This window comes from Pristiophorus japonicus, chromosome 2, assembly GCF_044704955.1.
Source record: "Pristiophorus japonicus isolate sPriJap1 chromosome 2, sPriJap1.hap1, whole genome shotgun sequence".
NCBI classification, from domain to species: Eukaryota; Metazoa; Chordata; class Chondrichthyes; family Pristiophoridae; genus Pristiophorus; species Pristiophorus japonicus.
The window spans coordinates 260038571-260055425 of record NC_091978.1 but is presented as its reverse complement, the minus strand read 5'-3'; the positions used below and the strand labels follow the sequence as shown (position 1 = coordinate 260055425).

The 16855-nt window shown below is 46.8% G+C and overlaps 1 protein-coding gene across 1 annotated transcript in view; it reads left to right on the top strand.

The window, feature by feature from the left end:
- Positions 1–16855, top strand: part of acox3 (acyl-CoA oxidase 3, pristanoyl) — a 307347-nt gene that overhangs the window by 274511 nt on the left and 15981 nt on the right. The window contains exons 15-17 of the mRNA XM_070871311.1: positions 7296–7470; positions 9325–9392; positions 10272–10358. Of these exons, the coding sequence (XP_070727412.1) occupies positions 7296–7470; positions 9325–9392; positions 10272–10358 (330 nt within the window). The remainder of the gene's footprint in view (positions 1–7295; positions 7471–9324; positions 9393–10271; positions 10359–16855) is intronic.

Here is a 16855-nt window from a genome sequence, read left to right as displayed (position 1 = left end):
ATCCCTGTAAATGTGTTGGGTGTAACGTCTCCTTCTCCTCAACAGTCTGCCATCTCTTTGGGCACATAATGCTCTTCAATGCACCTTCTCCCATCTCTATTCTGCAACATGTGATTAGTGACCAATACTGGTTGAGAAATTACAGGCCCCATCACTATAAATTGCTATAAATGCCTTTATTTTGTCCGCAACATATGCAAACAGATACAGATACAACAGATACAATACAGATTAGCTGATTGGCAAGAGTCAAAAGACCCTTAAAATCACTCACGAATTGATTCTCCTCACAAGCACTTCAAGCAGCCTTTCAGCACAATGGCGTCCGTATTTCTGAGTACTGACGAGTCGTGCTGATTTAAGATCTAGTGAGTGCAGCTTTTTTTCAGCGACTTTTTCAGCCAGCGATCATTTCGGCGAAACGTAGGTGAAATGCTGAAAGTTGCGGTCAGCGATAATTGTGCGCAAGTTTCCATTTTCAGCACAATTCTCAGCCTTGCACACGGATGACGACATATTTTTTTAAATTTAGGCCGGGCGATGCACCGCATTCATGTATGCCGAAATGGGCGATAATCGGGCGCTAGTTTCAACTTTTTAGCAAATATGTGCAATAGCCTGTGTTATGTATGAATGAAGAGTCTGACTAGATACTGTGAGCTCAAAGTAAAGTGTGACCTTAGTCTTTTATTGCAGGTCTCCAGAGTGCCTCTCCAGCCTCTGAGGCCTCCTAAAGTACAGGTGCTCCCAAGGGATTGTGGGATCCCTTGGGACTCCAGGGGAAGAACCCTCTGGTGGGTACACAAGGTATTTACAGGTTTACATATATAACAACACTCAACCCGTCGCCCCCCCCGCCAAAGTCAACATGGTAACTATTTAGAAGGTGAGTCGATCTGGGGCCTTTCTTTCCTTGGTTAATCGTCTCGGTGCAAATGCTGGTTTTGGTGAATCGTTTGTTGGACCCTCGCTGGGCGGCTGTGCAGCTGGCCTTGCTGGGCTGCCTGGTGTGGTGAGTCCTGCTGGGCTGCTGCGGGTGATGGGTTCTTCTTCGTGGTCAACCGCGGTGTCGGTTGCCATTGGTGTGTATGTTGTGGGGTCAAAGAAGGTTGCTCTGGATAGTCCGTAAATCTGAGTTTGATTTGGTCCAAGTGTTTCCGGTGGATGTTTGACCTGAAACACCCTACTCCCCTCTTTGGCCACAACAGTGCCTGGAAGCCACTTGGGACCTTGTCCATAGTTCAAAACAAATATCGAATCATTGATTTCAACTTCGCGTGACACATTTGCGCTATCATGATATGTACTTTGTTGAAGCCGCCTGCTCTCTACCTATTCGTGTAGATCAGGGTGGACTAACAAGAGCCTTGTTTTAAGTGCCCTTTTCATGAGCAGTTCAGCGGGTGGAATCCCAGTGAGCGAGTGGGGTCTCGTGCGGTAACTAAGCAGGACTTCGGATAGGCGAGTCTGCAGTGAGCCTTCAGTTACACTCTTCAAGCTCTGCTTGATGGTTTGCACTGCTCTCTCTGCCTGACCATTGGATGCTGGTTTGAACAGGGCAGATGTAACATGTTTGATCCCATTACGGGTCATGAACTGTTTGAACTCTGCACTGGTGAAACATGGCCCATTATCACTCACAAGGACATCAGGCAAGGCCGTGCGTGGCAAACATGGCCCGCAGGCTTTCAGTGGTGGCAGCGGACATGCTTGCCGACATCTCACATTCAATCCATTTGGAGTACGCATCTACAACCACTTGGAACATTTTACCAAAAACGGGCCTGTATAGTCGACATGGACCCTGGACCATTGTTTGCAGGGCCAAGACAATAAACTTAGTGGCGTGTCCCTGGGTGCATTGCTTAACTGCGAGCATGTGTTACATTTGTGCATGCAGGACTCTTAAGTCCGCATCGATACCGGGCCACCACACTTGGGATCTGGCTATCGCTTTCATCATTACAATGCCTGGGTGAATACTGTGGAGGTCACTGATGAAATATCCCTGCCCTTCTTGGGGACAACTACCTGATTACCCCACAGAAGGCAGTCTGCCTGAATAGACATTTCAGCTTTGCACCACTGGTACGGCTTTATCTCTTCCTGCATTTCCACTGAGACACTGGACCAGCTCCCGTGAAGCACACAATTTTTTACTAGGGACAATAAGGGGTCCTGGCTCGTCCAGGTTCTAATCTGTCAGGCTGTGACAGGTGATTGCTCACTCTCAAATGCTTCCATTACCATGACTAAATCTGCGGGCTGTGCCATTTCCACCCCCGTGGTGGGCAGCAGCAGCCTACTGAGAGCATCGGCACAGTTTTCTGTGCCTGGCCTGTGGCGGATGGCATAGTTGTATGCGGACAACGTGAGCGCCCATCTCTGGATGCGAGCTGATGCATTCGTATTTATCCCCTTACTTTCGGAAAAAAGAGATATCAGTGGCTTATGGTCAGTTTCCAATTCAAATTTGAGCCCAAACAGATATTGATGCATTTTCTTTACCCCATAAACACACGCTAACGCTTCTTTTTCAATCATACTGTAGGCACTCTCAGCCTTAGACTTTTGGATGCATAAGCAACCGGTTGCAATTTCCCAGATTCATTCGCTTGTTGCAATACACATCCGACCCCGTACGATGACGCATCACATGCTAGTACCAAATGCTTACATGGATCATACAACACAAGCAATTTGTTTGAGCATAACAATTTTCTAGCTTTTACAAAGGCATTTTCTTGGCTTTTACCCCATACCCATAAGGCGTGCAGTGGTTCTAACAGTGTGCTGAGACCCCATAAGAAGTTACCAAAGTAGTTCAGGAGTCCTAGAAACGACCAAGCTCCGTCATGTTCTGTGGCCTCGGTGTGTTCTCGATTGCCTCCGTCTTCGAATCAGGGGGCCTGATGCTGTCCGCCGCAATTCTTCTCTCCAGGAACTCCACTTCAGGCGCCAGGAAAACACACTTCGAGCGTTTTAACCTGAGCCCCACGTGGTTCAGTCAACTAAGAACCTCCTCCAGGTTCTGCAGATGCTCGACTGTCCCGACCTATAACCAAGATGTCTTGGAAGACCACCATGCGCGGGACCGGCTTCAGTAAGCTTTCCATGTTTCTATGGAATATCGCCACGGCTGATCGAATCCCAAACCGGCATCTGTTGTATATGAAGAGACCTTTGTGCATGTTGATGCAGGTGAGGCCCTTTGATGATTCCTCCAGCTCCTGCATCATGTCGTGGGTATTGATCCTGCAGGGAGAAACGATTGATAGTTACTTTGTAATTACCACAGATTCTGACGGTGCCATTTCCCTTGAGGACTGGAACAATCGGACTGGCCCACTCGTTGAATTCAATCGGCGAAATGATGCCCTCTCGTTGCTGCCGGTCTAGCTCGATCTCCACCCTCTCTCCCATCATGTACGGTACTGCTCTTGCCTTCAGATGGATGGGTCACGCCCCGGAATTAGGTGGATCTGCACTTTTGCTCCTTGGAACTTCCTGATGCCTGGTTCGAACAGCGAGGGGAACTTGTTTAAGACCTGGGCACACGAAGTGTCATCAACAGACGAGAGCGCTCGGACATCGTCCCAGTTCCAGGGTATCTTTCCCAGCCAGCCCCTGCCGAGCAGCGTGGGACCATCGCCCCGTACCACCCAGAGTGGTAACTCGTGCACCGCTCCATCGCAGGAGACCTTTACAGTAGCACTGTGGATTACAGGAATCAGTTCCTTTGTGTAAGTTCTCAGTTTAGTGCGAATGAGAGTCAGGACTGGCCTTGAGGCCTTTCTGCACCACAATTTATCGAAAGTCTTTTTCCTCATAATGGACTGGCTCGCGCCTGTGTTCAGCTCCATTGACACCAGGAGTCCATTTAATTCAACTTTCAGCATTATCGGGGGACACTTTGTGGTAAATGTGTGCACCCCATATACCTCTGCCTCCTCAGTTTGAGGCTCTGGTTCGTCATGATCCGCCTCTGCAACATGGTGGTTTGCAGGATTAGCAGGGTTTGCAGCTCCCCTGCACATACATTGGAGGTGTCCCATTGTTCCACAGCCCTTGGAAACGTACCTTTGAAGCGACATGAATAGAAACGATGATCACCCCTGCAGCGCCAACAAGGTGTTAATGGCCTTGCATTCATCACCCTTGATGGTGGACTCTGAGACATCTGCGGATGTGCAGCTGCAGGCATGTGGGGCCTGCCCTGTACGTTGCGATTTGAAAATAACATCACTTTGTTCACAGTACTTGTAGCAGCAGCACTCGTGTGTTGAGCGATTTGCTTCGTATTGTAACTGGTGGCAATGAACGCCTGGGCTATCGCTATGGCTTTACTCAAGGTTGGGGTCTCTACAGTCAAAAGTTTGCGAAGTATCACTTCATGGCCAATGCCAAGTACAATGAAGTCCCTGAGCATGTGCTCCAAATGTCCTTCAAATTCGCAATGTCCTGCAAGGCGTCTCAGCTCGGCGACATAGCTCGCCACTTCCTGGCCTTCAGACCTTTTGTAGGTGTAGAACCAGTACCTCGCCATCAAAACACTTTCCTTCGGGTTCAGATGCTCCCGGACCAGTGTGCACAAATCATCGTACGATTTCTCTGTGGGTTTCGCTGGAGCAAGCAGATTTTTCATGAGGCCATACGTTGGTGCCCTGCAGACGGTGAGGAGAATCGCCCTTCATTTGTCAGCGTTCTCTTCTCCTTCCAGCTCGTTGGCCACGAAGTATTGGTTGAGTCGCTCCATGAAGGTTTCCCAATCATCTCCCTCCGAAAATTTCTCCAAGATGCCCACTGTTCTCTGCATCATTGGGTTCGTCATCTGTATCTCGTCGCCAGTTGTTATGCATGAATGAAGAGTCTGACTAGATACTGTGAGCTCAAAGTAAAGTGTGACCTTAGTCTTTTATTGCAGGTCTCCAGAGTGCCTCTCCAACCTGTGAGGCCTCCTCAAGTACAGGTGCTCCCAAGGGATTGTGGGATACCTTGGGACTCCAGGGAAAGAGCCCTCTGGTGACTACACAAGGTATTTACAGGTTTACATATATAACAGCCTGCATCTCAGTTCTTGGCGATAAATGCACGATGGTGTGCCGAAAGTCTAGCCCAAAGAACACTGGAAACTGTATGTCCAAAGGTCACAACTAATCACCTGACATACAGATTATAGAAGGAGATTTGGTTTTGTTGTTGAAACTTTACCTTGGTATTGGAATGGTTATCTAAGCTCTACTGTGTTAAATCACTTGACCATTTAATTAATTTATAGTTTTCTTTATCATTAGTATTATATTTCCCTGTGCTTATTTATATATTATTTTCTTTTTAAGTTCACCCTAAGCTCCCTAAGCTGTAAATTGGGGAGATATCTTGGGGCCGGAATTGAGCCCTGCACCTTCCGTTTTTAAAAGTTTTTCTCCACCCCAATCCATGAGGCGGAGATACTGGACAAATTCACCTCTTTGTCTTTGTTTTTCGATCGGGGTGGTGTTCCGGGCGACTGCGTGGCAGAAGTGCCCTTACAACAGGTTAGCCACCCTGACCAATCATCAGTGCCGCGCTGATGACATCACAGCGTTGCTGATGATGTCAGAGTGTCGCGCTGACGCGTCACAACATCCCTCTGCTTCAGTTAAAGAGGAGGACCACTGCGAGCTCTGCAGAGTTTTCAGTTAGGTCCATTGGGCCACCAGGGAGGATTTCGGCCGGGCCAGCGCCCTGGTACCTAAGAGAGGGTGCCAGGCTGCCTATTGGCGGCCCGGCCGAACCTGTGATAATAATTGTCAACCCTACCAGGCAGTCGGCTGGCAATAAAAAATAATATGGAGTCACCAGCAGCACAACCTCCCCTTTAAGGGCGGATGCACCGCCCAGCCACACATAGCTCCCCGCTGGGGAAAGCTGTCAGTGTCACTGACTGGCAGCGGCACCGCTCCCACGGGGCAATTCCACACGGGGGTCGCCGCCAGTCAGTAAGAGGTCAGCACGTGCCCGACGCAGCAGGAAAACGGGTGGTGCGGTAACCCATTCCTGCCACTTCTAGCCCAGGGGCAATTTCGGTCGGGTCAGCCCCATCCTCAGCTGTTCGGTAAGACCTCTCTGCTCCATTCCCGCCTCTTAAAGGTGGCAATGGAGTTTATGGAGGGGGCCAATTTCGGCCCCCTTATTCTTAGACCTGACAGTGGGAATTTCGAGACACCTAGTAAAAGTCGAAAAAGATCAGCATATATTTAATACTTAAACTAATAGTAATTCTGAGATTGTGTACTTATTGATAGGCTAGAATATAATGAAGCTAGATTTTCTCTAAAGGTGGAGGCAGCAACCTGATGCCAGACGGATTTGTAAAATTAATTTTTTACCCTGTGCTCCTGCCATGGCCTCTGTATGAAATACTCCTTAGTGGGTTAAGAGGGCAGGATGAGGATTATTCACAGACTATTACCAATATCCAGATCCAGGAAGTGTGCAAGAGCAATGCAGGGAGACTGGCCCTTCAATTTGCTTCCCCCATAGGGAAATGACTGGCCTCTGTTTGCCAACCCCTGAAAACCTTTATCCTATGTCTCCATGGCACATTACAATGGCCATCTAACTCAATTTTTCCATTTTATCCTTTATGAAAGTAATGATCAAATTAAAATGTATATATCCATCAGTCTGATTTAACATGTTGCAGATACATCTGTAGCTAATGTTCACTGAGCAAAGTTATCTAATTTGTGAGTGGGATAGTTTTGTTTTGTATTCTTCTTCTTAGGCAGTCCCTCAGAATCGAGGATGACTTTAAAGGGTGGAAGATGCCTGTGCGTGACTTATTTTAACGTGGGGTGGCTGTTGCACACTAGCTGCCACGTGGGCTTGGCAGAGCAAGGTCTTGGTCCAGTGGCAATGGCAAGGGGATCCAAGACGATTGGAGACCAGGTTCCAGTGCATGGGGCTTGAGCGTTTTCTATTTTTATGTCAACTAGTATGTTTGAACAATCATCTCAAAATTACAAATTAATTAAGAGCCACTAAGTGAAGTAATTCTGGTTGCTGGAGGAGGGAGGAGACCTGCCATCAATAATGAAAATAGTTATAGGGGACATTATGGTCATTAGCGAGAACCACCTGCCCCCTGTTTTAGACTAAAAGCCCTGCCAATAGTGCCATACCAGGAAAAGCAGAGAAAGGAAGGAAACCGAAAAAGTTGCTATCATTGGAAAAATTAACTTGTTAACTAAATTACAGATGAACTGTTAGTTTTTACTGTTATGTGAATCCATTCTTTTTTTCCTCTCTAGGTGTATTATTGCAGATCTCTGGCAATTGTATTCATTGAGTACAACGTGTTGCAAAGATTTCATGATTTTACTCATAGTTCCAGCACACCAATCAATTTACAGCCTGTGTTAAAACGTCTCAGTTCCTTATATGGTCTGTGGGCCCTTACTAAACACACAGCAGTGCTGTACCAAGGTGAGTTCCAACTGAAGCAAACCTCATTTTCCTTCTTTTAATCATAGAATAGTACAAATATACAGCATAGAAGGAGGCCGTTCGGCCCATTGTGTCTGTGCCGGCTAAAAAAGAACTATCCAGTCTAATCCCACTTTCCAGCTCTTGGTCTGTAGCCTTGTAGGTTACAGCACTACAAGTGCATACCCACATACTTTTTGAATGTGATGAGGGTTTCTGCCTCTACCACCCTGGCAGGCAGTGAGCTCCAGACCCCCACCACCCTCTGGGTGAAAAAAGTTCTCCCCTCTGGTCCTTCTAACAATGACTTTACTCTATGCCCCTGGTTATTGACCTCTCTGCTAAGGGAAATAGGTCCTTCCTATCCACTCTATCTAGTCCCCTCATAATTTTATACACCTCAATGAAGTCTCCCCTCAACCTCCTCTGTTCCAAAGAAAACAACCCCACCCTATCCAGTCTTATCTTCATAGTTAAAATTCTACAGTCCAGGCAACATCCTCATTAATCTCCTCTGTATCTAGTGCAAACACATCTTTCCTGTAATGTCGTGACCAGAACTGTATCCAGTACCCTAGCTGTGGCCTACCTCATGTTTTGTACATTTCAAACATAATCTCCCTTATATTCTATGCCTTGGCTAATAAAGGAAAGTATACTGCCTTCTTAACCACCTTATCTACCTGTGCTGCTACCTTTAGGGATCTGTGGACATGCACTCCAAGGTCCCTCTGTTCCTCTACATTTCTCAGTATCCTATCATTTATTGTGTATTCCATTGCCTTGTTAGCCCTCCCCAAATGCATTACCTTACACTTCTCCAGATTGAATTCCATTTGCCACTTTTCTGCCCATTGATATATTCCTGCAGTCTACAGCTTTCTTCCTCACTATCTACCACACGACCAATTTTTGTAGGCTGCATCTATTTGTACTAACTGAAAGGCAGCCATTTTTCTGATTGGCTCTCCATTTTCACATGACCTACTGCTGATTGGTCCCCTTGGAGGATAAGCCACACCCTGAAGTTCCTCTGGAATGTGTAACTGGAACCGCCCAGCCCAAGTTCTGACTGACTGACTTTCCATTTTGACTTCAGAAGCCAAAGAGAATAGATCTCCCCAAAAGCCACCAGGTTCCAGCTGAAGTCCCTTACCCCAGCGCAAGTGCATCCCTTCCCCCAGCTGAAGTCCCTCACACCATAAATAATCCTAGCAAATGCAAATGAGCCTGATCCCAAGAAAAAGGTCAGGATCAGAAAAGAAGGCAATGGGCAGGTGCCTGATAAAGCTTCAGCAGCATTGGGCCAAAAGGGAAATTCAGGTGACCTATTTTCATGGCATTACTTGGATTCTGCCCACAGGGCAATTTTCTGTCAGGCACCCATATAAGTGGCAATGGCTTACTATGATGGTGAACTTATATCCATTCAGGAAAGGCTCGTAGAAATTGGCACAATTTCACAATTTTCCACTTTGAAAACTGGTGAAATATTATAGGCCAAAACATCAGCCTTTAATACCTTGTTGCCCAGCAAAAATGAAAATTTTGCTCTTTAAACAACAATATTGAGGTAACTTTTTGACTGTGCTCTCAGTAGGGAGCCTTGCCATTGGGAGCTCATATTGGAAATTCAGGCATGCACTGCCCATGATTCTCTGACCATTTATTTAAATAATTGGAATTTTTTTGTGCCTGAATTCCAAAATGCGTTGTCAGTGGGGAGGCTGCCCACTAGAAGCAGGAAGTCAGAATATGACCACTTAAACGTTTATAGAATTTGAAGGTTTTGTGCCACTAGTTAGTCAAAGGACCTTATAATTTGCAAACAACAGTTCACTGTTTTATTTACAGGAGGGTATTTCATTGGCGATCAGCCTGCAAGAAGATTGCAAAATGCTGTTCTAAACCTCTGCGCACAAGTAAGTTATAAACCACTGAATTCCTTACCTTTTAGAATTAAGGTAATAAATACAACCTGGTTAAAAAAATAGTTCAACAAATGCATAACAATTTCTGGAAAGTTTTTAAGATAGCAGCACATACGATTTTTTAAATTTTAAAAAATGGTAAAAAGCATATGTTTTAGGGGAAATTAAGCACTAGATTAGACACCAGTCTTTCTCCTCTGGAACTTGGGTTCAAATCCTACACAGGCTGGATTTTAGGCCCCCATGCGAAATATGTTTGCACAAACTAAACTCAATTCCAAGTAAACATTGGCCGACAGCACAAAACCGCCCAAACTTGGCAGAAATCTCACTAGGAGAGATCACCAGATGGAAAAATGTCACATTGGTGTAAGAAGAGATACTCTTCTAAACTTAAAGTTGCGGCATATTTTTGGAGCAAAGAAGAGGGAGCTATATTCTGTAATTTAACTGTGGTACATCTGACCTGCGATTGCTTCATGCTGAAGCTGATGCTGGATGCCCAAAATGGAAAGCCATTTCCCTGTGCTAGAATCTCTCAGCTTGATGAGCACAAAAAAGGTCAGCAGTGTATATTTTTGCTGTGTTACTTTATTATAAATATTTCAAATAACTGGATTCATAAAAGGTCAAATAATTGCCCATAATAATTAACTGTACTGTTTAAGCCCACACTTCACGTCTTTACAGTGCTCAACAAATACTCTGTGACTATGAAGAATTACTGTTAAAAGACTGCTAAAAAAATCCAAAAGATCAACACACATTATTTTCCTTTCTAGTTTAAAAACAAAATCCAGTACGATCGTTGTTTCACAGTAAAAGTAACATTTGAAGCATGACTAACAATATTTATTTGTGTTAAAATAGCTGAAGGATGATTCAGTTGCTTTAGTGGATGTCCTTGCTCCTCCTGACTTTATTCTGAATTCGCCGATTGGGAAAGCTGATGGAGAGGTAAAGCAAGTCGTGGATATTTTCTCCCTTAGTACAGTAGCCTGTGCCTTTTTCACCTTACACTTCTGAATATGCTATGTGAAGAAAGAGGTCAAGTAAGATTTATGACATAACAAGGTGTTCACCAATGTGCTGATCACTGAGGAATTTGAAATTTATGAGCAACGCTACTAGCAACTCCATTAGGAATTTCATAACTTGTCAAAACAAAATGTAAATTGAGCAATTGAAACAGTGCCATTATTGAGTATTCCGGGCTGCGATTTTAACACTGGGTCAAAAATTGTAAGTAAAGAGATTGGTAGGGGATTGATATTTAATAATACAAAAAATGTCCTTAGCTATTAATCTGCATTTAGAAAGAAATGCTTATTCTGTATTTATAGTAAAATATTTATTTTTTAAAAAGTAATTGCTGGTCAATGAAAGGAATATTCTAACCGAAGCCTTGAGTTTTCATAACAGTTTTTTTAAAACATATTTACAGATGATATTTTTAAAGTGTACATATTTCCCCCTTCCTCTTTTTTGGTATCCCTGCACATTCCCAGTACACAATCCGGACCTGGACGCCTGTTTTTCGCGCCAAAAAGTGCGCCTAAAAAAAACTTACCTATTCTCCGGCTCCCTGTAGATCCTCTGGAGCTGGGCGCGGCGCAGCACGAGCTGTAGGGGGCGGAGCCAGGTCCCTGCGCTGAAAACAGTGCCGGGACCTCTGCACATGCACGCTACAGTGGGCGCGCATGTGCAGTAGCTCCAGGCGGCCAAAACTGTGGGAGGGGCCCGAAGCACGCAGCCCCTAGCCCTGGCTGAATGGCCTCACTGGGACTGCGTGAATAAGACTCCTCCCACCCGACCGGACCGGACCCAACCCCCGCTCTCTCTCCCCCCCCCCCCCCCCCGGACCTCTGCGACTCTCTCTCCCCCCCCCCCCCCCCCGGACCTCCGCGACTCTCTCCCCCCCCTCCCATACCTCCGCGACTCTCCCCCCCCCCCCCCCCCCGGACCTCCGAGACTCTTCCCCCCCCCCCCCGGACCTCCGCGACTCTCACCCCCCCCCGTGACCCCGCCCCCCCCCCGAGACCCGACGCTACCTACCTGTAAATCCAGCCCGAGGTCTTGGGCCCGGTCGTTCAGCCTCCTTCTCTCCCTTCCCCCCCCTCTCTCTCCTTCCCTCCCTCCCCCCCCTCTCCCTCCCTCCCTCCTCCTCCCTCCCTCCTCTCCCCCTCCCTCCCTCCTCTCTCCTTCCCTCCTCCCTCCTTCCCTCCCCTCCTCCCTCCTCTCTCCCATCCTCCCTCTTTCCCTCCCTCCTCTCTCCTTCCCTCCCTCCCCTCTCATCACCCCTCCTTCTACTCGCCCCTCCTCCTTCTCCCACCCCCCACCCCTCCTCCTCCCCCTCCACCCCTCCTCCTCCCCCACCCCCTCTACCTCCACCCCACCCCCATCCCCACCCCTTCTCCCCCCTCCCCCACCCCCTTCTCCCCCTCCCCCCACCTCCCTTCTCCCCTCCCCCTCCCCCCAACCCCCTTCTCCCCCTCCCCCCCCACCCTACCCCCCTTCTCCTTCTCCCCCTCCCCCTCCCCTTCTCCCCCTCCCCTCGCTGTCAGAAACACAGACACTGACAGACAGAGAGTGAGAGACACACACAGACAGATAGAGAGATAGAGACACTGACAGAGACACACTGGGGGGGCCGTCCCAGCACGCTGTTGGAGGACTCCCGGTGCTGCAGTCGGTAAGTAGAAAATGTTTTATTTATTGATTTTTTTTTAAAATTATTTTTTATTAATTTTTTTTGATTGATTTATTTATTGGTTGATTTATTGATGTATTTATCATTTATTATTGCTGATGGCTCTTTATTTGTAAAACTGAAGTGTTTAATGTTTGTAAACTTCCCTTTAAACCGACCCCCACCCCCCCCCACCCCCATTCCCTACGCCTAATTTGTAACCTACGCCTGATTTTCTAAAGTGTAGACAAGGTTTTTTCGAACGCACAAAAATCTTCACTTACTCCATTCTAAGTTAGTTTGGAGTAAGTTTTCACTGCCTAAACTTTGAAAACAGGCGTAAGTGGCCGGACAAGCCCTCTTTTGAAAAAAAAATTCTGTTCCAAAGTGAAACTGTTCTAACTGACTAGAACTGGAGCAAACTAAATTCAAATTTCTAAGATACTCCATTCTAAACCAGTTGCTCCAAAAAAACAGGAGCAACTCAGGCTGAAACTTGGCCCCCTTGAGAGCAGAGCAGAGAAGTGACTTGCTAGGCATCTGCCATATTTGCACGTCATAGCAGTGGGCCAGAGCTGTAACATCCACCAAGATTCATCCCAAAGGCAGTGTGTTCAGTTATCCTGGATGATTAGCCCTCTGTCTTTGCTTATTTCCCTGTTGAGAAAAACCTAGCCTTCACTTGCTGATCTCTGCTGCAAAAATTGGGGACTCATCACAGATTGGTGAGACACAGTTTGTGGGAGCTGAAGAGCACAAACCATGTCTCACTATTATATTCTGCGTTGTGTTATAGTTTCTGTTCACTATGCAGACTCATCACCCTGCATTGTTCCACTGATTCCTCATTAACTGAGGCCTGAGGCATGACCTAAATCTTCTAAGATACAAAAAATGTCCTTAGCTATTAGTCTGCATTTAGAAAGAAATGCTTATTCTGCATTTATAATAAAATATTTAATTTAAAAATACCATCTTAAATAAGTTTTTAAAAACTTTTATTGTTATGAAAACTCAAGGCTTAGTTTGGAATATTCCTTTCATTGACCAGCAACTAGTATCCCTCTCCAAACAAAAAGGAATTACTAAACGCTTAAAAAAAATTATTCTTGGGATGTGAACATCACTGGCGAGGTCAGTATTTATTGCCCATTCCTAGATGCCCTTGAGAAAGTAGTGGTGGGCCTTCTTCTTGAACCACTGCAGTCCATGTAGTGAAGGTGCTCCCAATGCTGCTAGGTTAAGGTGTTCCAGGATTTTGAGCTACTGATGATGAAAGTACAGCAATATATTTCCAACTCAAGAGGGAGTGTGATTCAGATGGAAACTTGCACCTGAGCTTGTTCTTCTAGATGGTAGAGGTTGCGGGCTAGAAATTCTGATCTGTAGCACCCGATTTTTCGGTGTTATGGATGCAGTTTTGAAATGAAAATGGTGTCCGCGCCATACACGCACACTTCTAGTGCATGCTGTGCCAGACGCCTCTTGGTAAGGGGGATAGGGCGAGCGGTAGGAGTGTGCACCAGAAGTATGTTGAGTAGGCAGATCGTGACTTCAATCAGCGTGCAACACTGATTTGACACCAGCGGTGCTATTTTTGTCCTTAACACTGGAGCAAATGCCCTGTCTTAATCTCAAACAGCTGAACCCCCCCCCACAACAGCGATATTTAAAGGGATCAGCAATCACACCAAGGTTAGTTACTTTTAATTTCTACTGGCTCTGTGTAAGTTTGTGGAACTGTTTGGAGCTTTCCAGAGTTGTTTAAAGTTGGTGAGGTGACAGGGAGTAGTGCTGTAAGTGGAGCTATTGTTTTCATTTTTGTATGCTTTTTCTTTTAGTTTTATTGCTGTCTCTTACCTCCATGTCTGTTTTGGGGGGCAAGTAGAGCTCTTGCCTCTCAGGGGTATAAACTGGTTCTGTATCACATTGAATTCGTTTTTGAACATCTCCCACTGATCTTGTGCCATTTTATCCATCAGCAGATTTGCCCAGTTTACTTTGGACAGTCTGGGCCGAAACTCAGTGCCAACAGAAAGCTGGCGCAATTAGCGCCTTTTTCCCTCGATTACCGCCACTATGATTGTGGCGGCCAATGGAGCGATATTCACCTTTTTATTTTAAATGTCCTCCAGCGGAAATGACCCTTCCGAATTGGTACTTTGCAGCGGTGTGGGTGGGTTGATTGGGGCGCTATTCACATGGGGAAATTCATCCTTATGATGATTTGCAGCCAAGAAGCAAGGTCAGGGTTTGCAGCGAGGCCCCTGAGGGGGGAAGGCCTTTGGCTGGTGCTGTTGCTGATTTGGGAAGGAAGGTAAGAAGATTTTTTGATGCAGAGCTGGAGACCCTTATGCAGGGTGTCGAGGGAAGGACGCGAGTCCTTTATTCAGACTAAGGGAGACCAACTCGCCAAGTGTTCAATAATGCCTGGAGGGAGATCACAGTGGAGGTGTCGGGGACCTCCCATCTATAATCGGATGGAAAAGGCTGACCAACATCATTCGTTTGATGAAAGTGAATACCTGTTGTACCAAATGCTCACCTTCCATCTGCGAACCTCTCCTTCATCCTTCTCTTATTTCCCACCTTCACTCTTTAGTCATGGAAGCAGCATTTCATTGCTGATGCCTCTATATATATGTGTGTCTGCTCGCAATGGAGGCCCTCTCATCTCACATTGACAGCTGCATGTCAGAGACACACACTTGTGCTCTTATTTCTGATGTGTCATCACGGTGCTACAAACCAACCATTCTTTGTCTTGCAAGCCACACTAGCTCATAATCGCATGGAGCTAAGGAGGACGGGTAATGGAGAGGCCGACAATCAAATCCTCACACCATTGGAGGCGAGGATGGAGGCACTTGTCGGCAGACATGGTGCCTTCCCTGTGGCCCACGGCTCTGCAAATGCCGATGTGGGTAAGTGAAGGCCCTTCTTTAATGCTATCTCTCCCTGAATGCTCCAGCACCTACTGTGCCTTTCCCTCTGAAAGTGTGCTAGTTGCAGCCTCCATGCGTAAATTCCACACCTCTCCCTCACGGCAACACTTCTCCCATTTATGCTTGCAGATGAGCCCTCCCCTGTGGCTTCCAGTACTGGCAATGCCGATGTGGGCAGCATGGGTGAATGAAGGCCTTCCTTTAATGTTACCTCTCCCTGAAAGCGACAGCGCACACTGGGCCTTCCCTTCTGTAAGTGTGCTAGTTGCAGCCTCAGAATGGCAGGCAGTGACTAGTGGGGTACCGCAAGGTTCAGTGCTGGGACCCCAGCTATTTACAATATATATTAATGATTTAGACAAAGGAATTGAATGTAATATCTCTAAGTTTGCAGATGACACTAAGCTGGCAGTGTGAGCTGTGAGGAGGATGCTAAGAGGCTGCAGGGTGACTTGGACAGATTAGGTGATTGGGCAAATGCATGGCAGATGCAGTATAATGTAGATAAGTGTGAGGTTATCCACTTTGGTGGCAAAAGCAGGAAGGCAGATTATTATCTGAATGGTGACAGATTAGTAAAGGTGGAGTTGCCATGAGATCTGAGTGTCATGGTACATCAGTCATTGAAAGTAAGCATGCAGGTACAGCAGGCAGTTAAGAAAGCAAATGGCATGTTGGCCTTCATAGCGAGAGGATTTGAGTAGAGGAGCAGGGAGGTCTTAATGCAGTTGTACAGGGCCTTGGTGAGACCACACCTTGAATATTGTGCACAGTTTTGGTCTCCTAATCTGAGGAAGCACATTCTTCCTATTGAGGGAGTGCAGCGAAGGTTCACCAGACTGATTCCCGGGATGGCAGGACTGAAGAAAGACTGAATCGACTTGGCTTATATTCACTGGAATTTAGAAGAATGAGAGGTGATCTCATAGAAGCATATAAAATTCTGACGGGATTGGACAGGTTAAATGCAGGAAGAATGTTCCCGATGTTGGGGAATTCCAGAACCAGGGGTCACAGTCTAAGGATAAGGGGTAAGCCCTATAGGACCGAGATGAGGAGAAACGTTTTCACCCAGAGAATTGTGAATCTGTGGAATTCTCTACCACAGAAAGTTGTTGAGGCCAGTTCGTTGGATATATTCAAAAGGGAGTTAGATGTGGCCCTAACGAGTAAAAGGATCAAGGGGTATGGAGTGAAGGAAGGAGTGGGGTACTGAAGTTGCATGATCAGCCATGATCACATTGAATCATGGTGCAGGCTCGAAGGGCCGAATGGCCTACTCTTGCATCTATTTTCTATGTTTCTATGTAAATGTGCTAGTTGCAGGCTCCATGTGTAAATTCTCTAACTCCCCCTCACGGCAGCCCTACTCCCAGTGATGCTTGCAGATGAGAGGCCGAGTGGCAGCCGAGGCGAGGAAGGGTTGCCTCCTGAAAGACTGTCGCAAGGCCTGGAGGGGACCCCAGTGCCAAGCAAGGTGAGGGAGACGATCCACCTGAATCACCGTCGCCAGGCCTGGAGGAGACCCTTGCCAACAATGATCGAGATCTACATCCTGGCAGCATTGATGAAATGGAGGGATCCAGCATTGCTGACTCGCTGGATCTCACTTCAGCTTTTGGGGACCTGTCCCATGATGAAGAGGAAGTGGGGGAAATTGCTGAGAGCACCCTTCACTGATTCCACCCACATTTGCCAGCTCAGATACTGGGAGTACAAGGTCTGATCTAGTTAACATATTACAGGGGTCTGCACTGGGTGTTGCACCGGGAACTAGCGGGCTGCAGCATGGTGATGGGGCTAGACAACCTCAGGCGCCA